This window comes from Podarcis bocagei, assembly GCF_964188305.1.
Source record: "Podarcis bocagei genome assembly, chromosome: 5".
Classification (NCBI taxonomy): Eukaryota; Metazoa; Chordata; class Lepidosauria; order Squamata; family Lacertidae; genus Podarcis; species Podarcis bocagei.
The window spans coordinates 21,153,362-21,175,618 of record NC_138129.1 but is presented as its reverse complement, the minus strand read 5'-3'; the positions used below and the strand labels follow the sequence as shown (position 1 = coordinate 21,175,618).

Sequence of the window (22,257 nt, the reverse complement as noted above, 5' to 3'; positions counted from 1 at the left end):
TCATGCTCTTTATTCAGCTCATAGTGGTGAGGAAGAATGAATGAAAGTCCCCTCACAGTATCTGCTTTATATACATTATTTACACAATGGGCTGCACATGATTGGCTAATTCCGGAATTCTACTGTAAGCCAATCAGGTTGTGGATTCACTTCTATCTGGAGCAGAATTGGGTGGTTCCTGCCAACCAATCATACTGCTGCATTGTTCTAGGACCAATCAGACTGCTGCATTCTGAATCCTATTGTTCTAGGACCAATCAGACTGCTGCATTTTGGATCCTATTGTTCTAGGACCAATCAGACTGCTGCAGTTTGGATCCTATTCAACTCAGTACATAACAGTCCCTATAGGGGTTCTTCAGGGGTTCTTTCCATGTAACATTTTGGGTGCATGTGTGCGCACAGGAACAAGTGTGCTGGAAAATCAGGTTTCTAAAATAAGGGGGCATGCATCCTTCTTTGCAGTGGACCATCCTCTGTGTGTAAGACTTGTCAGAGGACACCCTCTTTTTGAAGATCCTTCTAGAAGTCCACATCTGGTTTAAAGATAAAAAGCCATCGGACAGGAGAGAAGGGGCCTGGAAGTTGTCCTTCAACAGTTAGCAGTATCTGCAGTGCCTCCCGACTCAAGCGCATGCTGGGGAAATTATGCTTGCACAATTAGAATGGAACAAAAGACTTTGGGCTCATCCATAATGTTGTTTTATGTGGATAGCAAGCTTCCTGTACCCCCATTGATTCTCAATTGTCCAGATGACATTCGCCTCCAAATCATGGCCTCCCCCACCCTCAGTCTGGATTTTCTCACACCCTCTCCTTTTCAGAGAATCCCCAGTGTGAGAAAATCAGGAGGGGAAAGTGTGAGGAGGCTGTGATTTGGAGGGGAACATCACATGAGCAATGGGGAATTAATGGAGGAGGTACCGGAAGCTCACTATCTACATTAACTGACAGTACAGATGAAGCCCCTGTCTCCCTAGCACAACCAATCTGCTTTTAAAAAGAAAGTGACATTTGCGGTTAGGAAAGTGGTTGGGAAATGCATTGAAAAGTATAGAAAGAACCATGAATGGTGACAGGTGTGATGTTGGGGTAGAGGGCTAACATGCTCAACTCACACCTGGTGTCTGATCTTGACTTAAGCAAAAATAGGTTTCCTAATCACATTCAAACCTGTTTTTTTGTTAATATGCACACACAAACACAACCCTTCCTCCAAACTCTGATTTCTTTTATTCCTTTGTTTTCATTTCAAGCATTTCACAGAGATCTCTACATCAAGAAACCATTTCCGAACATTTAGCTCATAGCATCAAACATGCTGCTTCGGATAAGAGAGAGATGGATCCTCTCTATAACTTCAGGTAGCTCACAGGTTCTGATCCTGAGGTGTTTGTTTGTTTGTTTATTTAGATCCTACCTTTTCTCCAAGGAGCTCAAGGTGGCATATATGGTTCTCTTCCTCCCCATGTTATCCTCACAACAACCCTGTGAGGTAGGTTAGGCTGAGAAACTGTGCCTGGCCCAAGGTCATCTAGTGAGCTCCAGTGGCTGAGTGGAGATTTGAACTATGGTCTCCCAGGTCCTAGTCCAACACTCTAACTCAGGGGTCAGCAAAAGATTTCAGCAGTGGGCCGGTCCACTGTCCCTCCGACCTTCTGGAGGGGCCGAATGGTGGCGGGACGATGAGTGGCATGCAAAAGAGCTCCAGAGAGGGGCTGCTTTAAATGGGGGCCACTCAGGAGGGGCCCTCAGCCAACTGTGGCTCCTGTGTCTTGCGAGCAGCAGGGGCTGGTGGCGGCAGCGGAAGTACAATGAGCGATGCATGAATTGGCTCCGGAGAGGGGCTGCGTTAAATGGTGGCCGCTCGAGCGATCACGCTGCTGCTGGCACCAATCAAAGCCCAGCCCCCTTCCTCCACAGGGCAGGGAGAAGCCAAGAGGAAAGAGGGAGGTGGTGCCGCCACGGTGTGTGAGAGGGAGGAGGGGGAAATGGCGCAGCCCAAACGATCAGAATCAGATCTACGTGGCGATACCCGGACCGTCTGGCAATTGGGCCAGATCCGACCCCTGGGCCTTAGTTTGCCAACCCATGCTCCAACCACTACACCACCCTGGACCAATAGTTTAATGGTGACTTGCAAAGGCAGATTTATGCCCACCTACACAGAATATTGTTTACTCAGACTTGCCATGGTTTTCCAAGATGCTGATCCCAACATTTTTATAGCAAAAGCTGGATTTTAGGGATAACTCACAACATTAGGACATATTAAAATGGAATCAAACATAGAAGAGTTACTATGGAGGAGGAGAGATTAATGAAGAATGTTCCTTCCTTCCAGGGTGGTGCCCCATATGTTCAACAAGGGCTATGGGTTGAGCACATTAGCTGTATTTGGTCAAGGGGAAGGACCCAACTTAATGATGGAACATTAAGTGTATCTGAGTGTTTTGATTCATCTTGGCTTTCCTGTAAAGCAGTGCCATTAGCAAAAGTACATTGGAACCAATCCACACATCAAGGGGAAACCTGCTACCCAAGTGCAAAGAAAGTATTCTTAACTGAACTCTGTGCCAAGAGCAAGAGAACACAGCATAGGCATCTGTCCTCTAGTTTTACTGCAGTTGTCAAGACCCTCTATGCTATCATTCCTCATCAGAGTGTTAAGGGGAATGCAGATTGATTGGTTAATGTGCATAACACCCAGGCACTGTGCACATTCCCCAGTCCTCATGGAGAATGTGCATAAAACCACCAACGAGGAGGGAATTGTGCACATTTCTTGGTCAATGGACATAATTTCAAAAAAAGCCCTGGGAAATTTCCTACATTTCCTTGTCACCTAAACGGCCTTGGTCCTGTATACCTGAAGGAGTGTTTCCACCCCAATCGTTCAGCCCAGACTCTGAGATCCAGCGGCGAGGGCCTTCTGGCGGTTCCCTCATTGTGAGAAGTGAGGTTACAGGGAACCAGACAGAGGGCCTTCTCAGTAGTGGTGCCCGCCCTGTGGAATGCCCTCCCATCAGATGTGAAGGAAATAAGCAGCTATCTTCTCTTTAAAAGACATCTGAAGGCAGCCCTGTTTAGGGAAGTTTTTAATATTTAATGCTGTATTGTTTTTAACACTTGATTGGAAGCCGCCCAGAGTGGCTAGGGAAACTCAGCCAGATGGGTGGGGTATAAATAATAAATTATATTATTATTATTATTATTATTAAGCATAATCCCCCACAGGCTTTGGGAAATGTACATATCTTGACATCATTTTGTACATTTTCTGGGCAATATGCACATTGTTTGATCAGATTTTTCATTCCTACATCTAAGGAACACACTGTACCCGCCATATCTAGTTGAGAAGTTTGAAGTCCACACTACCCTGGTCTGCTTCTGAACCAGAGAGAGCCAGGGTGGTGTAGTGGTTAGAGTGTTTGACCAGGGAGTGGGTGTAGTGGGAGATCAGGGTTCAAATCCTCACTTGACCATGAAGCTCACTGGGTGATCTTGGGCCAGTCACTGCCTTTGTCAGCCTCACCTACCCAGTGGTGGAGGAAGCCACTCTGGCGCCTGGGGCAGCACGCCCGGGGTGGGTCACACCGTGGGGCCTCTAGAGTCTGCCTGCTTCCTCCCACTCAGCCACCCTACAGCTGGGGGGGGGATGCAGCGAGCGGACCGTTTGGGGAGCGTGGAGCCTGCATGTCCCCAAGCCACCGTGTCTCTCCCAGGAGAGGCGCATGGCTCGGGCGTGCTGCAGGCCCCGTAGTGAGTGCTGCCTGGCATTTTGACACCCCCCTCAGTGGTGGCACCCTGGACGGACCGCGCCTACCGCACCCCCTTCCTCTGCCATGCACCTACCTCACAGGATTGTTGCGGGGATTAAAGGTGGAAGGGGAGAACCATGAGCTCCATGGAGGAAAAGGTGAGAAAATAAATAACTACTGCCTAATTATACGTGACCCACAACATTCCTTCCCACTGATCAGCCAACCGGGGAAAGAAGGTATACAGCTCTAGGTGAGGATTAACATTTTTTTCCTGCAGTTCCGCCTCCTTTTCAACCCCCTCAGCTGTTCTCCAGTCAGCTGAGCAGCATTGGGGGATCACAAAGAGGGAACAAATGGTCATTATGAGAGGTTTAGGACCTTTTAAAGTTATCAAAAATTAAGAGGACATTATATTAAGAAACAATTTGATCTCTATTCCTTTTGTGTCGGAATTCCAGACGTGATGTCATTTTTGTTATATATAGCTGACTCTGACAGGTTTGTATGTGCTCCATTAACGAAAAGGGGGAAAGCATCAAAGAACGCTCATGATCACGGTGGAAAACCTACTTTAAAATGAAGAAAGGTCAGTGCAAACTGCAAATCCACCCTGAGTCCTTCAGGAAGGGAAGCTGGTCATGTGTCTGCGGTGCCTTGCAAAGCTAGCCAGGAACTCTTCTGTTTCCCAATTGTCCTCTGAAGGAATCACATGCTGAACCAAAACCCCCAGCAGAATGACACTGATTGTTGAGGAAGGGAGAAGCGGGTTAGCGCATGTTTGGAAGAATATACTGCAACTGTTTCCCTGGAATGCTTTCCGGAACTTGTGACAGGCAGGATGAGAATCGGAGACTCAGAAGCATCCTGTGACTTTGCATGTGACCCGAGCTCCAAACTAAAACAGCGGGCTGGAAGGCATGGCTTTTCCTGTTGGAGACTTTCTCAGATAGTGCCTGAATCATAGAATTGAGATAAGCAAATTAGGCAGAGGTATAAAGCTGCTGGAGGGGATTTTGCCAGGGTTGCTGCACAGATGGGAGAAAATATCAAGGCATGATTGGAAGGCATGCGATATAGCCGTTTTGCTAAATCATAATATTAACTTCTTTTTATATTGATATTATATTTATATTCCACCTTTCTTCCCAGAAACAGGACTCAAGATGCCATACAAAAATTGAAACAATACAGGTGAAACACAGAAAGCTAAAAAAGAGAAAGATAATACTTTAAAAATAATTAAACTATAATAGAATTAAAACAACATAAAAACAAATCTAAGCAAGCCTGTATATTAGGAGATATATATATATGTATGTATATTAGGAGATATATATATATGTATATTAGGAGATATATATCCCGCCCTCCCCAGCCAAGACCAGGCTCAGATCGGCTAACATCAAGTATAAAAACAATTGATTAAAATACAACTTAAAAACAGGATTAAAGTACAACTTAAAATGCAGCCTCATTTCAGTGGAAGCCCAGATCAAAAACTGTTTGGGAGGGGGGGGAACGTCAAATCTTCACCAAGGCCAACAGTCCAGACTGGTCCTACGTGGGCCAGAAAAAAGCCAAGGAAGTCCCCAAATAGGGGTTCCAACCAGTGGCGTAGTGTGGGGGGTGCAAGGGGGGCTGGCCGCACCGGGCGCAACATCTGGGGGGGCATGCTCGCCGCCTCCGGAGTCGCCAAAGAGCCTCGGGCGCAGGCTGTAGCAGAGCCCCATGTCTCGCGGAACCGACGAGCTGGCAGTGGCTCTCAGCACTCGCCGCGGTCCCCGCGCGCCAAGGGCGCGCCAGGCAGCCCCTCCTCACAGCCCCGCCGCCGCCGCTGCTGCTGCAGCTGCTGGGCCATGTTGCATTTTCCTCGCCTCTCTGCCCTCCTCCTCCTCCGGGCAAGCGGCGGCGTTTGGGCGCCAGCGCCAGCGGCAACCCGCCTCAGATCACCTGACGCGGCAGGTTAGGGGTTAGGGGGCGCAAATTATTTGCCTTGCCCCGGGTTAGGGGGCGCAAATTACTTGCCTTGCCCCGGGTGCTGACAACCCACGCTACGCTGCTGGTTCCAACACAGAAGGAAAAGGGAAGAGGGGGAAGGGATCAGGCTGATTCTAAGCCAAAGGCCAGGTGGAACAACTCTGCCTTACAGGCCCTGTGGAAAGAAATCAGATCCCGCAGGGTCCTGGTCTCATGAGATACAGAGCATTCCACCAGGCTGGACCCAGTGTTGAAAAGGCCCTGGCTCTGGTTGAGGCTAATCTGACTTCCTTAGGGCGCAGGACCTCTAGAGTATTGCTATTTATGGACCTTAAGGTCCTCCGCGGGGCATACCAGGGTAGGCGGTCCCGTAGGTACGAGGGTCCTAAGCTGCAAAGGGCTTTAAAGATATTTGCAACAAAATGCTGGTGCATTTCATGAGGACTTTTCAAAATTAATAAATATTTTGCAAACTGATGTGGAAATGTGGAGAACTGGATGTATGATTGGAAAAATGAGAAGCTAGAAGCCAAGGCCTACATATTTGCCCATCCCTACATCTGACCCTCCCACCCCAGATTCCTTCTGGGCCCAGGGTGGATATTTTGAGTTCCCCATTGCCATGATCATGCTCAAAAATGCTCAGTGGGCAGGCGACTTAATTCTAGCTCTTATGACAAGGCAACTATTAGAGGGCGGAGGGTAATTTAGAAAAGCTTTTGTTTATTTAAGGGAAACATTAATTATAAGTAGATGAAAACTTTTGAACTTTAAAACAGCTTTTCTAATTCAACTCAATTCTGCTTCAGCCTCTAACATCCCAGAACAGCAGCACTTGAGCTAGTTTGATCAAAGGATTTCAAAAGCTTCTGTTGAATGAAAACACTGACTTCTCATTCCTTTCTTCAAAGCCCTGCCTAGAGAAGGCAGCTTTTCCCCAGGGGAACTGAAAGGCTATTAAATTAGTTGTGAATCTGCTGACTTGGGCCTGCTCCCTAAACCCTAGTCCAGGCAGGGCTTTCAGTTTGGTACTTGTGCAAAGCAGGTGGGAACCGCAATGAAATGTTGCAGCGGATCATCATCCTTAATTGTGGGTTCTCCTTTGCAGAGCACCAGCCAAGTCCTCTTCCAACATACTGTATACAATAACAGAAATGTAATAGAAGCTGCATGTAGCTGGAGCAAGCTCCTTATGTTTCTATCTTCCTTAATAAACAGACACTTAGGTTCCATGGCTACTGAACCTTTTTGTTTTGGGGGAAGAAGGAGGTTGCTTCATCCTTACTGTTTGGATTTTTTAAAAATTTCATTTTTATTGCACTTCCACAAATCTCCAAATTCTCGTGAGAATGCTGATATTTTCTTTACGTTTCTCCTTGGACATCAATCCACCCCTCGATTTTTCAATACAGGCAAATTCTGGCGCAGTTCGTACCAAGAAAACGATGCCTGGGAACAGAACACAGTGGCTGCATCCTGCCCTGAACATCAAATACTCATCATCTCCTCCCCTCTTGGCAGGTGATATTTTGTTTGTCTTCATTCATCATGGAGGGGGGCCACACCCCTTTGGCTAACGTCCCTGCATCAGCCAAGTACCTCACCCCAATTTTCCAGAAACTGATGAAGGACCTATTGTTCAGATGGGAGCGTTATATAATTAGTTTTAGGGTAAACAGAAATAAAAGTACGGGTGAGTCTGGGAACCCCAGCACATGTTTGTGACAATTCAGGGAGCTATGAGGCAATGAAGAACAACTGATCAGCTAGACTGGTGACTGGAAGCTGCCGCTGGGACCATGTAACAACGGTCCTGAAACACTTACACTGGCTCCCAGTATGTTTCTGTGCACAATTCAAAGTCCTGCTGCTGACCTTTAAAGCCCTAAATGGCCTTGGTCCTGTGTACCCGAAGGAGCATTTCACGCCCGTTGTTTAGCCCATTTATTCAAATAGCCTGGGACAAGGTTTCTGTGTGTGTATCACCCAAACTCCCAGAATTCAGAACAATTCGCATGGTGCTACAGTGATTGGCCACCCTTCTTTAGTAAAAGGCCCAGAATGAATGAGTGCAGGTATGCACCTTAAACACAACTCCAGACCACACTGTCAGTTTGGTACTGAACAAATGGGACAAACTTTTCTGGGAGACACACATACACAGCTATTCAGTTCTGTGACTAACTAACCCAAGTAGTTTACATTTGAAACAGTACAATGCAATCTAATCAACCACATCTAGTTATTAGATTTACTCTGCACCTGGGTAAACAAGAGTGTATTTAACTTCCAGCAGAAGCTGTTCAGCCTGAGCACCTTTCTGATCTCTGCTAGGAGATCATTTTGCAGGGAAGGTGCCACTAGCAAGGAGGTCCTCCTCCCCAATGTGGCCAGATGAGGATTTGTGCAATGTCAGTCAGTCAACAGTGGCTCCCCAGAAGATGCCTGTAACCTTGATGGCCTGTAGAGGTGAAGGAGGTCTCTCACAAACCTGGGTCTCAAGCTGTTTATTGCAGGCCAAGACCAGTAAACTGTCAGGCCCTGCAGCTCATTCAGCATAAGGGTAATTTGTGCTGCATGGAGCCCAATAAAGGAGCCAGGCCACCACCTTCCGCAGCAGCTCTAAGGGAAACTCCACATAACATATGTCACAAAGATTCAATCCAGCATGTGGATCACAGTTGCTGGCTACCCTTTGGCAGGAATGGTCACTATTGCTCTTTGCTATCAAGGCCACTTGGGCCTCTCATGACAGACATGGGTTAAAGAGTTTCCCCAGACTATGTACCCGTCCCTCCAGAAGGGAGTGAATCCCTGGCAGATGTTTCCATAATGGAGTTAGTGGGTGGGAAACCGTTCAGAGCTGGCAAGGAAAAGCAAGACAATAATGAGCACATGGTGCATTCCGCTTTGGGACAGAAGCGAAGGGCCCCACCCAGCAAAAGGAAGAGCCCCACCACCCCATGAAACTGGGCTGGCGATTCACATTTCGAAATATGCATTGCCATGTAAAGAGCAGGAACACAGGAGACTCTCGAATTCAGAATCTAAAATTACCTAACAGTGCCACTTGTGACAAATGAAGTAACTGGCAGGCTGTTGTCCTTTGACAACATTCAAAATCAGCTGCCTCTGGCAACCACCTCATGCCATGTAATGGTAGGGATGGCTCTATCTGGATATTTGTGTGAATGTATGTGCCTGTACATAGGGATGTGGGTGGCGCTGTGGTCTAAACCACTGAGCCTAGGGCTTGCTGATCGGAAGGTCGGCGGTTTGAATCCCAACGACGGGGTGAACTCCCGTTGCTCAGTCCCAGCTCCTGCCAACTTAGCAGTTTGAAAGCACGTCCAAGTGCAAGTAGATAAATAGGTACCACTCCGGCAGGAAGGTAAGTGGCGTTTCTGTGCATTGCTCTGGTTTCGCCAGAAGCGGCTTAGTCATGCTGGCCACATCACCCAGAAAAACTGTCTGTGGACAAATGTCAGCTTCCTCGGCCAGTAAAGCAAGATGAGTGCCGCAACCCCAGAGTCGTTCGCTACTGGACTTAACTGTCAGGGGTCCTTTACCTTTACCTTTTTATGTGCCTGTACACATGCTTGTTTGTCGCTAGTAACAGAGACCAAGGTCTTATTCAGATATTCTATTCACTGTTAACACCAATATACAAGTGGGAAGCTGGGTAGAACTTCCCCTTGGCAACACAGATGGGTGAGAAGAGTCTTATCACAAGCAGGTTTCTGCACAGTCTGGAACCCTGAGTAATCAGGGTTCTAGATCACAAGGGTACACCAAGGGTGCTCTTTCCTTTCTGATACAGTGGTACCTCTGCTTATGAACTTAATTCATTCCGGAGGTCCGTTCTTAGAATGAGGCGCACTCGGAATATGAGGCACGCTTTCGCTAATGGTGCCTCCCACTGCTGCTGCCCTGCCAGCACACGACTTCTGCTTGCATCCTGGGGCAAAGTTCGCAACAAGGGGCATCTACTTCCAAGTTAGTGGAGCTCATAACCCGCAGCATTCGCAAGGAGGCCAGTACGTAACACGAGGTTCCTCTGTACTTGCATTTGATGCATAGCCATTGGGGGAGTAGCAACTCAGCCTACATGTTGGTGCTAACTATGACCAGAGCACCCAAATAGTGGTGGAGAGAGATGAGCTGGAAGTGCCATGTGAGTGGAGTAGCAGATCTGCTGCATGGTAGGAGCACGTGCATCTCTGCTTACATTCTGCTTGCATGCTTGTAAATAAAACCAAGCAGCTTCTGCACCAACGTAGACTTACCAAACTAAATGTTGTCCAGTCACACACAAAGAATTGCAGATTTGAATTCCTCACAACCACAACCCCTCACTGAAAAAAAAAAAATCAAAAATTAAGTTTCACTCTCTAAAATGACACTCTTTCCCCTCCCCACCCTGGAATAACGCAACCATCAGGGAAGTGGGCAAATGCTACAGTATGGATGGAACAAGAGTAACTGCCTAAATATGTGACTTGGATCTGCGCGTTCATAGTTCAGTGCCTGAGCCCATCTCATTTTGCATGCACAAGGTCCAAGGAAAGAATGTCGTGCATAAAAAAAGAAAACACCTCATCATTACTATGATCACATCTGCGCTGTCCATAAATCTGATTGCTGGCTTCCTGCCACTTTCCCCATCAAATTAATCAGAGATCCTTGTCCTTTCATTTCTCCTCTCTTCGTACCTCAGCTCCTGTACCCTTTTCAGTCTCTCCCCTAGAGATCATCAATAGCCACTTTAAAAGTCTTCTCCTATCCTGGTCTCTTATCTAATATCCTTTGTCTCCCACCCCTTCTGCTGGGAGTTCAGGTTGGTGTATATGGGCTTATTGCATGTGTTCCAAAGCTGGCAACCGGTTCAATGTCACCTAATAATCTTCAGAGCCTTTTGCGGGGGGAAAACACAACTGCTTTTCTTTTAGGAATAATTGGTGGAGAAGTATATCTACCAAATGGGTGCGGGGGGGGGGGGGTTATGTATGCTACCACAGCTGCTGAAATGATTTATGCCCAAAGATGGAAGGAAGAAACAGTTCTGACAAAGGAAGACTGGCAATGAAAATTAATGGAATACACAGAAATGGCAAAACTGACCAGAAGAATAAGGCATCAAGAAGAGAGACTTTTTACAATAGAAAGAGGAGACTTTATTGACCATTTGAAGATACATTGTAAACAAATCCAAATATTAGCGGGACTGATATAAACATGTGCAGTAAGAGAGAATTAAAGGGAAGTTAAGGAGAAAATAGTAAATATATTTGAACTGGATATGCAGTAATAAAAAAAATTAAATAAATAACCACAGAAAGCAGGGGAGGGAAGTCAAGGGGAAGGTAAATTAGATTTGCAAAGGTTTTGCTTTTCTTGTTAAAATATTTGTAAAAAGTGAAGAAGAAGAAGAAGAAGAAGAAGAAGAAGAAGAAGAAGAAGAAGAAGAAGAAGAAGAAGAGAGAAGCAGCAGCAGCAGCAGCAGCTTCAGAACCAAATTGGGATCTGAAGCCAAAATGTCCTTCAAAGTCCTATATGGCTTGGGGCACAGAACCATCTTTTCTCACACTAACCTGTTAAGAGTACTATCTGAGGCCTTTTTCTGGGTCCTACTGCCACTCCCTGCCTCCTTAGATTAGATGGGTTGTGACTGTGAATACCTGTAGTGCTCCATTTATGAAATGCTGTCCCCAGGGCTGCTCACCTGGCATTTAATGGCTTTCAGTCATACAGGCACACACAAGCCTCCTGTTGACCTTGTTCTTTTCCTATTCTTAGTTTCTGGTCCTCTTTCTCTGCATTGCAGTCTCAGTACATTAGTATTAATACATTAGTGTTGAGATGCCGCGTGGACCAGTGTGGCCTGGCGCACAAATATCACAGCAAGAGAGGCGCAACATGCGTGACATCACATGCATGTGATGTGCATCACACATTTGGTATCAGGCCCCTCCCCTCCAATGTTGGGCGCAACTCAGTGCCTGTGTGTCATGAACTGGCAGGATTTTGGGGAGGAGGGAGAGGGTGCTGGTGAGGGGTGCAGCTAGGAGTGGGTCACACAGGAGCAAGCTGGGGGTGGGGAAGGAGAGGTTGGGGTAGCCAATACTCACGGGGTGACAGAGGAGGTTAAGGAGGGCAGGGACTAGAGCACAGGAAACCAGAGCAAGACAGGCCCCCATTCCCACGAACACGGCAGGTCCTAAGGCACAGGGAACAGTGGGTGGGGCAGTCCAGGAAGCAGAGGTGGGCCAGAGCTTGCAACCTCATTCACTAGCTGGCCAGGTGGGGAAGGAGACATGGAATTTCTCAGCTGGAGCAAGCTGAGAGCAGGTGAGGGTTCCATGCCTCATGAAGCCCAGATATTGAAAACAGCAGACACAGTATAAGAAGGCAGCAGAGCCCATGTTGAGGGACCTTGCCTGGGATTCTCCTTGGTCCTTCATGGATTTCTACTTCGAGACTGAGTGCTGAACTACTATCTTGTCTTACTTGGACTGCGTTTCCTGATCTTTGGACTTGGCTTGCGTGGACTGGCTACTCTGCTGTGTGGATTGCCTTCTGGACATGGAGCTTCGTCTTGGCGCACTGTCAGCCAGGAGATCAGGACACTGTACCACCTTGGAAGCTTCAAAAAGGAAAAAAGTAGAAATAATAAAGTAAAAGCAGGTGGGAAACGTCCTGTGAAAATCTAGACCTTGCCCGGAGAGGACGGGAGAAGAAAGAAGCTCAAAGAACTGTCACCCACCAGGAGTGAGGGACAAGTCAGCAATGAAACACCCAGTGTCTGCGAAGTCAACTCTTTATTCAAAGAAACTAAGACAGCACAGATCAAGTGATCACAGCAACTATTCTCAGTAGGTCTTGCCCCAATGCGGCAGTTGCAAGGACTGAAGGTCCACACTTTCCCACTGCTCTCTAAGGCTCCTCCCCCAGTTCCTTCCTCAGCAGCCTAATATAATAAAAACATCAAACATTACAGACTTCCCTATGTTGCAACACTCTGTAAGGTAGGCGTGTATTGTTAGGTGTGCATTACATATAAACTCCTAGTAGCTTAGTGCAAGATGACCCAAAGAACTGACAATAGGAATGAGATTTGTACTGCAGGTTTTCCTGCTCCTCCGCTTTACGTCACACTGGTATTTTCCAATCACCAGTGCTATGCTGTGGTTGAAAGACCACCTGGGGTTTTCCATCTACCCATGCCATTCATTCTGAGTCACCTTGCCCTGCCTCACAAATGCCGGTTAGCTCAGTTAGCTTTAGCTGTAACTGAATTAGTCATCGGCAACGATGCTCCACCTACTTCTGTCCGTTCTGGAGTGACACCACAAGTCTAGCTGCAGAGAGATGAAAAGAGGGAAAGGAAAGCGAGTGCAGTTATGACATCACTTCTCAAGAATTTCTCAGCTTATACAGAGAAAGTGATTTCAAAACCAGACACCAAGTAAAACATGCAGATGTTCACTAAGTGTGGGAATAAAAAAAATGTGTGCAGGTAGGTTTCGCTGGGTGGCAAAACTGAAATTATTTTCTGCTTGCAGGAGTGTTTCACTCGTGCAGGCAAGAGAACATGCTCAGCATCAGTACAGCAAACTCAGATATGGCTCTAAGTTGAACATAGCCATTCAGTCTGTTGTGTTTGGTTCTTGTGCTTTAACAACTGGTCATTTAAAATAAAATAAGGCACAGATAGGGACCCTGTGGTCCTTCAGTCATTGTTGAACTGCTACTCCCATCATCCCGGACCATTAGCTATGCTGGCTGGGGCTGGTGAGAACTGGAAGTCCAGCATCATTGAAGGGGCCACAAATTCCCTACTCCTGACCTAGGATATAGGAATGTAGGAGTTGGCTTGCTGAGAAGGCAAACACACTGTACCTTTAAAACACATTCAAAACAAAACACATCCCACAAAGAATTGTGGGAGCTGTAGTTTAAACTAACATGCCCAGAATACTTTGAAGGAAAGAATGTGTTTTAAAGGTACAGTGTGTATGCAGCCAGAGTCAGGCCATTTATCCATAGAGCTGGCTATTATCTATCTATGCAGACTGGGAATGGCTCTTCTGAGTTTTTCCAAGAGGAAATGCCAACCAGGGATAGAATCTGAGGGTTTTTGGCATCCAGTAGTGGCTCCCAACAATGGGGAATATATTGAAAACGAATTTTTTACCTCAGAACTCTTTACTATAGCAAGATACTGGAGCATATGCCAAGCCAGTCTTCCACTGAGAAACTCCTCACCCTTTGAAGGAACCCTGTGGTTTGCAGGAATAGTTTGAAAACAAATAGTGCAGCAGTTCATCTGGAATGCTGGTTTCCAAAGCTTAATTTCTCTAAGCCCAGGTACCTTTGCAGAAGAACCACTTGTGCTTTCAAAAGCTGGAGTGGTGGAATTAAATAATTAAATGCCCTGCCGGGACACACTGCACATCTTAAAAGTTATTTCTGCTATATAGTTGTTAAAGGCAAAAGAGCCACCTTAGCCAGTATTTTATCCACCCCACTGCAGAAATGATCCAGTAGGGAAAGGCTAGGCTGGTCCTAGCAAACATAGTTCTATCCTGAGTAATCCAGATTGTTTCACAACAGGTGGAGGAAGAGGGTGCAGCTACTTGTATTCAGTAACTTACTAGTTAACCAAGCCAGTTTTAGCCACTTGTTCATATATATCAATAACTTCCTGCATTAATGCCATTTTGAACCACAACCCACGAGCAGCAGCTTAAACTCCTACACCTGTTATTATATGGAACAGCAGCAACAACAAACCAGCAGCCCATCATGCCTAACCAAGATCAAATATATCAGGATGCATGGCATTGAACACAGCATGACAGAAGCCTGCTCCAAGGAGCTTACAATCTAAAATGGAATACAGGGGAAATTAAGAGAAGGGTAAACAGAAAATATGCCATTGCTTCACTTACACACACTTAGGTCTACATGTTGCAGACTAAGTTATAGTAGGTTATGGACCTACTATGTCCTATAAGGCCCTATAGTTCCCACCATTCCTAACCACTGGCCAGTCCCAACATCTGGAGGGCACCAAAAGTAGGAGAGGTGCCATCACACAGGTGTTCTGGAAATACTTGGAAATAAAGGCCAGCAAGGCAGAAAGTCTTGAGAGCAGGAAACCCTCCAATAAGTTGGAGGAAGAACATTCATGGATAGGGATGTATTGAAATATAAGAGCAAAGAGAAAAGGGGGCAAGTCCCAGGGAGGGAGCTTTGAAGATAACCACAAGGAGTTTGTGCCTAGAACCAGGAGCTGATAGGAAACCAATGTCAGATTCCCAAGGGACCCCAGTGCAGAAAGAGAAAGGTGTGGAAGACCTTCCACCTATGGAAAAACTGAACTGTCCCATTCAGCTAGGCTGGCGCTTCTACATGGAGATCAGGCAAATATTAAGCATCTCTAAAATCCATCCAGCAACAAAAATATTTACCTTTATCAGACTCAAGAAACTAGAGAATACAAGCAGCAGATCACCATGCTTTGAAGAAGAGAAGCTGCCAAGTATTTATCTAGGCCTCTCTTATTTTGTCATAATGTTGCCACATTGCCAGTGATAAGAAGAAACCACAAAGCGTTTAAGAAGGCATTCATTCATTAGCTTACAAAAAAACTTTATTTTTCTAACTCCCAGATTTTTGTTGCTAATCACATTGGGGAGGTTATGAGACCTCCCTTTTGCTGATGCAGGTATATAATTGGATAGAGCTAATATTGCTCTAATAAAGTCATAGCCTCTGTTAAATATTAAGTACTGGCCAGACTCAAAAGGCTATTCCTTTTCAAGGAATATGATTCCTACAAAACATTTGAGTATCACCAGCTAAAGAAAAAGGATGTGATAGAAACAGGCATTTCCTCTGCAAGTTACCAGAGCCTAATTATACCCGTATCACAGGATAATCTGATTAGTTAAACTCCTGAGCATTAAACAGCATCTAGCCTGTTCCCTTGACTCCTTTATCATTTCTGAGGACTGAACAAGAGCTTCTACGTGAATAACCACATTTCTGATTTGTGTTTCAGGCTTTGGCCAATTTCAAGGTGCCCTATAATTTTCACAACAGATATCAAATACAGAGGTAATTTTAGATTGCTAGTTTAGAGATGGAAATATCCCTTCTACTGCCAATGATCAAGCGGTAAATAGTTTTGAGAAAACATCTTATAGTTCAGTACTTTATTTTTGCCATGTGCCAAAAGGACTTGAGCAAAGGGAGGCTTTAGCAGTTTGATAGGAAAAATCTCCTCCTGAACAAAAGCTGGTGTGTGTTTTCAGGACAATGCTACATTCCAGGTTCAACATTAGTTTCTCTCTACATCCATTTTCAAGGGGCCTGGAAAAGATGAAAGCTGCATCGCAATAAAGTCTCTCTTGAACACTGAGATGTCACAATGAAATGTAGCATGTGCATTAGCTTAATTCCATGAAGACTGAAAAGCAGCTCAGCCTCTGTAAGAGATTGGTCCGGGTTTAATGAAACTATTGTATCAGAGGTTTCTGTAACATTGTGATTTACTGCTAACAATTTTAAAAAGCTTTGGAGATAGTAGCTCATGTTACTGTATTTGACATGGGCAAATGTTAAGGTTAGTTTTGATGGTCTGAAAGTCACCGTATCATGAATTTAAGGCAGCACTTTGTTAAGTAACCCACAGAAGAATCATGTATTTCCCAAAAGAGATTCTGGAATTATAAGAACAAAGAACACCTGGCTCGCGATCCTGGAGAAAATTACCCAGGCCACTTCTCTGAACAATAAGGGACAGTGAGAGTGTGCACATGTTCTTTCTAACAGAAACAGGTTGACCGTCTTCAGTGATTATAATGTTCAAAGTTCAGATACTATCTCATGGAATGTAATGCGGGGGTGGGGGTGAAGACTGAAAAAAGTTGACTTTTAAAAAATAGCTATCTGGCAAGTTGTTTCAACTAAACTGTACATTTAAGGCTTGTCTGTGGTTTGTGCTACATAGAACCTGCAGATTAAACATTGTTTCGATAAATAATGTGACATCAATAGTCTCTTGGTTCTTGAATATGTATTCTTTTTACTGAAAAAATCATTCATAAATTAACATACAAAAATGTACAAACACATGGGTAAATAAATGTAATGACACAAAGGATTGCTTTGCTGAAAATTGTGTGTGTTTTAAAACACTATAGATTTCAGTGCAAAAATGTACCCCTGGCACCTCATAGAAAACATAAGAGCAAGCTCAAACAATAGGATGGAAGGAAGCTACATGTTGTTCAATGCTACCTTTTCCGAGCAGGTGTTTGGAAATGCATGGTGGTTGCTCAGCTGGTAAACTCTTTCAAGAAGAGGAGCTGTTTTTTGTTTTTACAAAATGTAGTGGCTTTAAAACAAATGTTTTAGCAAATAAAGACCCACATGGCTCATACAAAAAATAATAATAACACGCATTTTTATCATAGTGTTCTGCCCCCAGCAGTGTTTAGCCAACCGTGCTGATGGAGATGGGGAGCACTGGCCTTGTTGAAATTTCAGCTGCCAAAGTATGTACAGTTTTTAAAATGATTTTCTTTTACACTATAACATCACATGCGCTTGACATTTATGTTTTCAACAATTACATTTACTATATAGTATTTGACTTAGCTGATAAGAATAACAGTGCACATTTCAAAGATATTCCACATTTTAAAAGAGGAAAATAAAACAACTTGATTGGAAAGAACAAAATAAACCAAAAGCCATTGATTAAGGAGTAAAACTGACCCTTTCATGCTAATCTTTAATGCCTTTCTGAGCAGAGGTAATTCCTTTTCTTGTTCAAGAATAGGGGTTCTAGAGAGATGGCAATCTACTCAAAAGCTTGAGGATTTGAAATGCCACACAGACCAATATCTATTCAGGTGTATGTAGATGTGATGGTGAATTCAGACAATTTGAAAATACATTCCTCAACTGAAGCACCATTAAATAAAGATGTTGTTTTCTATCAGTTTTCTAGATTAAAAAAAAAAGACAAGCAAGAAAAGGGTATGTGTCTTATCCACATCTGAAAAAAGTCAAAATTTAGAAGTCTTTATTGCTATATGTGCCATAAAAAAATAAAAAGACACGCAAATCCTTACCTCTGCAGCAGCCATGAAGGGTTCCCCTTATGAAATATTTTAAAGCACACTTACCAGCATTCTCAAGAGCAGACTTGCTGCCTTTCATATGGGCTGATAAGACAGACACAAACACACGTGCGAGCGAGCACACACGCGCGCACACACACATACACACTTTCATAACTCTTTTGAGACGTAAGAAAATAGGCTTGGTCAGTCACACCCACAACAAATGTATATGGGGATCATACATCCACCGAACCAAAGAAACTAAGTGTAAACTATGCAAGTTAAACAAAGTGAAGGCAACAATTCAATAAAAGAAATTAAAGTACTTCTCAGGTTAAGTACTCACAATCTGCGTCTATAAATATATATTAGAGCAATCCAAGAAGACATTTACCAGGGCCATAAGCTCTAGTAAAAAAAAAAAAGTTTGTACATACAGTATGAACAGGTGGATTAGTTTTTGAAAAATGAAACAAAAAAGGCACAAATCTAAGATGCCCATTTAAACAAAAACCAGATCTGTGAAACTGAATCGAGGATATGAACCAAGCACTTGTGTCACAGAGACTCACATTCTGCCCCCCTGAACTAATCTCAATGCCCTTCATTCTTTTAATTATGATTTGGAGTCTGGATATATTTATCCCAGTATTTGTACTTGTGCAACACCTTCTCAGTTAACTGTAATAACCAAGAGTTCTAACCTACAATTTTAACCTAGATTAGTTCAGTGTACAATTTCATTTACACAATAAATATATCAAAATACTATAACTTCCCCACGCCCAAAGTTCAATTACAGAAATCACTGTAGACTTTGCAAACTTAGTCTGAACCAAAAATGTGTGGATATGAGGGGTGAGTGACGACCTACAACTTTTTGGAGAACCTGTCCCTTGCAAAGGCGAAGCTGATTTAGAAGCATTTCTTCCTGTGTTTAGCTTCCACTATGAGATATATGGTAGAATGTGATCAATCAGCATAAAATTTTGAAAGGCTATCCGACCACAAAATGCACGAGACTGGTCTTTGTTCATTAATGAATGGAATCCCTATTTCCAAAGTCAGATTCCACCCCCCAAATAAGCACTGCTATGGCTTCCATTTGTTAAGCTTCATAACCTACTAGCAGAGTCCCAAACCTGCAAACAGACAGGTAAGAAGCTCTGAAGAAAATTACTCACATGAATGTCATCTGATGTTCTGAAGTGTTTGTACAGGTGGGGGCTTACATAAATTATCTTATGTTGTAAACCTTCAGCTTCAGTTCGGGATCATAAAATAGTTATATAAAAAAGCAATTTCTACAAGCTTATTTACACCTGCACTTCTTTAAGAAGTGATTCTGTTGTGTGTGTATGTATATATATTTATATACAGTATATAGTCTTCAAGCAGTTCAGTTAAAAAAAAACCAATAGAAACACAAATGTAGAAGAATGATATCATTGTTAAGTAGCAGTTCATCTCCCATTAGGGTCATTGCCTCCAGATAAGCTTCTGGCACCCAAAGTCAAGAAGCCAATGGCGTCCTTTTTAGCCAAACTGGTTTGATGAACAGGAAAGCACATTCAGTCACAGTTTGGTATTGAAGATTAAGGAGATGGAATGCTGGAACAAAAGCAGCAGGTCACATCACTGTTCTTTAAAAAGAGAAATCAAAAAGCAAGTGAAGTCCAAGCTCGCTGCACAGTCTTGAGTGAGTTTATAATCTGACGATCTGTGTGCGTGGAGTATTATTCTTCAAAATTACTGTGATCCTTCATTAGACACAAGATTTTTCTTGTCCAAGAGATACCTACAAAATAATATGTTTTCTTCTTTTCATCTTCTCAGTATTCATTCACCAGAGCCAGCTCTGGCATCAGGTTGACAGTTATGTTTTTATACAAGGCGTCATATGTAACATTTGGAAAGTAGTTCAAGTTATTGAGGCCATCTAATTCTTGCCTCTCTTTGGACTTCCTCAGCAGTGCATACCTATTGGAATAAAAAGTTGGGAGACGTTAAGGTAAATATTCAAAATTGAAGAGAGAAATTAGTGTATTTCTACTAGCAGGATGCTTAGTATGATAGACTTCTGTCCCTAAACATATTAAAACCATTCAGAAAGTAATGATCATAAGTAGGAGACTGGGATTTCAAAAAGCACACTGAGAAATATTTTAAATTTGCAATTAGAATGGCATCAGACATATTGTGGCATGAAATGCAACATAATTTATTTTCAAACCTAACCTCCTAAAAAATCTATTCTGCACAACTGCAAGACTGCTTTCCATTTTTCTATATTGTGTACAGGGCTGCCACAAATACCAGGCCCAGAGCCCTATGTTCTTAGCTTTCATTTAGAAAAAGTAAGTAAATCTGACATACCTAAAGAAAGTTATAAAACAGTGCAGAGTTACATCTCTAAGGCTTTGACCTCAGCAGGCAGCACTATTGCTAAAGACAGTAAAAATACTTCATCACTGTTGTTAAGCAATCAGATGAAAGAATGTTGACCACCCCTACCTAGGACTTGTGACTGAATGATTTGGCTGCGCTCCTCCAAACACCTCTTTGAACCACGTTGCAGATTTGTTAATTGGGGCAAATCCTCATGAGAGTTGAATATAGCCTGGGGCTATTTTCAAGGCCAGGGCTTAGCTCTGAAATCATGTGCAGAGGGGCCACTCTCCAATGGGCTTCCTATAGGCATCATGGTGAGAAACAGGAACTTGAACTAGATAGGCTTCTGGACTGATCCAACTGAACTTCAGTGACACTCTGTCCCATATATTTGGAGTTAGAGGGGAAAGGCTGCTAAGTTGAGGGACATTACCTGTAGGAGGTTTAATTCATGGCTACTCTGATTTTAAATGTTACAAACAATCTCTGCCTGCCAGCTGCAGCAGCAGAATGAAAGCTGGGAAGTTAAGTGAAATAATGCATCAAATGGCTCATCAAGGCAAAGGAGAGATTGGAAAACAGCCCAGAACATGCACTGCAGACTCATTCTATGCTTGAGTGTGCAGTTAATTTAGAGACCATGCTGCAATACACATACAATATGTGTGTGTGCTTTATGCAGGGCTGCCCTTTTATCTGGTCTGGAACCTGCAAGAAGTGCAGAATGCAATGGACACGCCTACATACAGGAGCAGGTTACCAACAACATGCCACTCATTTGCTGAAAGAACTGTACTAGTTGCCTATTTGCTACCAGGTCAAGATTCTTGTGTTAATTCATATAGCCATTAAAAAAACAAAACAAAAAAACCTTAGGCCCCAAGTACAGGCAACTGCCCATTTACTCAGGAGTTGCATTCCGAGGAACCACATGTTTCTGCAAGATGTAACCCCCCCCTCCCCTGCCAAAAATGTCGGGTGTGTCAGTGGTTGTACATGTGTCAATCGCACACCAATGGGAAGTTGCCTGTACCTTAAGGACTTCCCAATCCCTTACACTCCATCTCTATCGCAGAGATCTTCTGTTAGGACACATTTGGTTGTCCCCCATTGTCCTTACGTCCAGCCAGCCTTCACCAGGGACTGAGCCTTTAGTGTGGCAGGCTCTGCCCTTTGGAACTCCTTGCCAATGGTCTGGCAGATGTCATTCCTATTTTGGAACTTGAAGTTTTTACCTTGAATTTTGTTTTTATTGTAATTTTTGTTAGGAAACTGGCATTTATTATTCAAATAAATAAATTACACACACACACACACACACACACACACACACACACACACACACACAAACAAACAAACTGTGTAACACTTAGAAATTTCCTGTTTACTTCTTTATCACAATTTCTGTTATTTAATAGCAATTGGCATTATCCTGCAAGAATAGCTACTACTGACAAAGTTGCCAACTCATCCTCAGCGTCTTTTTCTTAAAGCAAATGTACAAAATATCTAGCTGCCTGTTTGGGGAAAGTAGTGGGGAAAGCCTCATTCAAGTGGAGAATACTAAACTCATCAAGTTATTTACATTTAAGTGCTTGGATTGCTTTTAGATTTCTGAATGTCATGGTTCAGAATAAAGTAGCAGAAGCATGTTTTAGAATAAAATAGGAGAAACATATTTCACAAGTGCAAGCATTAGTAAATTTGTGGCTGGCGAGCTAAGGCAGAGAAAACCATATAAGCCTCTCTCAAGTATTTTAATGGCTGCTGGGTATGCCCCTGACTGTACCCATGAAGCTGCCTTGTACAGAATCGGACCATTGGTCCATCTAGCTTAATACTGTCTATACCAACTGGCAGCAGCTCTCCAGGGTTTCAGACAATGGGTGTCTCCCTGACCTACATGGAGATGCTGGAGATTGAAAATTATACGTCTACATGCAAATCAGATGCTCCATTGAGCTATTAGCCTTCAATATAAATTA

General features: G+C 43.8%; 1 protein-coding gene across 2 annotated transcripts in view; it reads right to left on the bottom strand.

Moving 5' to 3' along the window:
* Nucleotides 1-16,816: 16,816 nt before the first annotated feature.
* B4GALT5 (beta-1,4-galactosyltransferase 5) overlaps nt 16,817-22,257 on the bottom strand; it is a 57,084-nt gene continuing 51,643 nt past the window's right edge. For both annotated transcript variants that reach the window (XM_081196543.1, XM_081196542.1), the window contains exon 9: nt 16,817-19,861. In XM_081196543.1, coding sequence (XP_081052669.1) covers nt 19,714-19,861 — 148 coding nt within the window. In that variant the 3' untranslated portion in view covers nt 16,817-19,713. The remainder of the gene's footprint in view (nt 19,862-22,257) is intronic.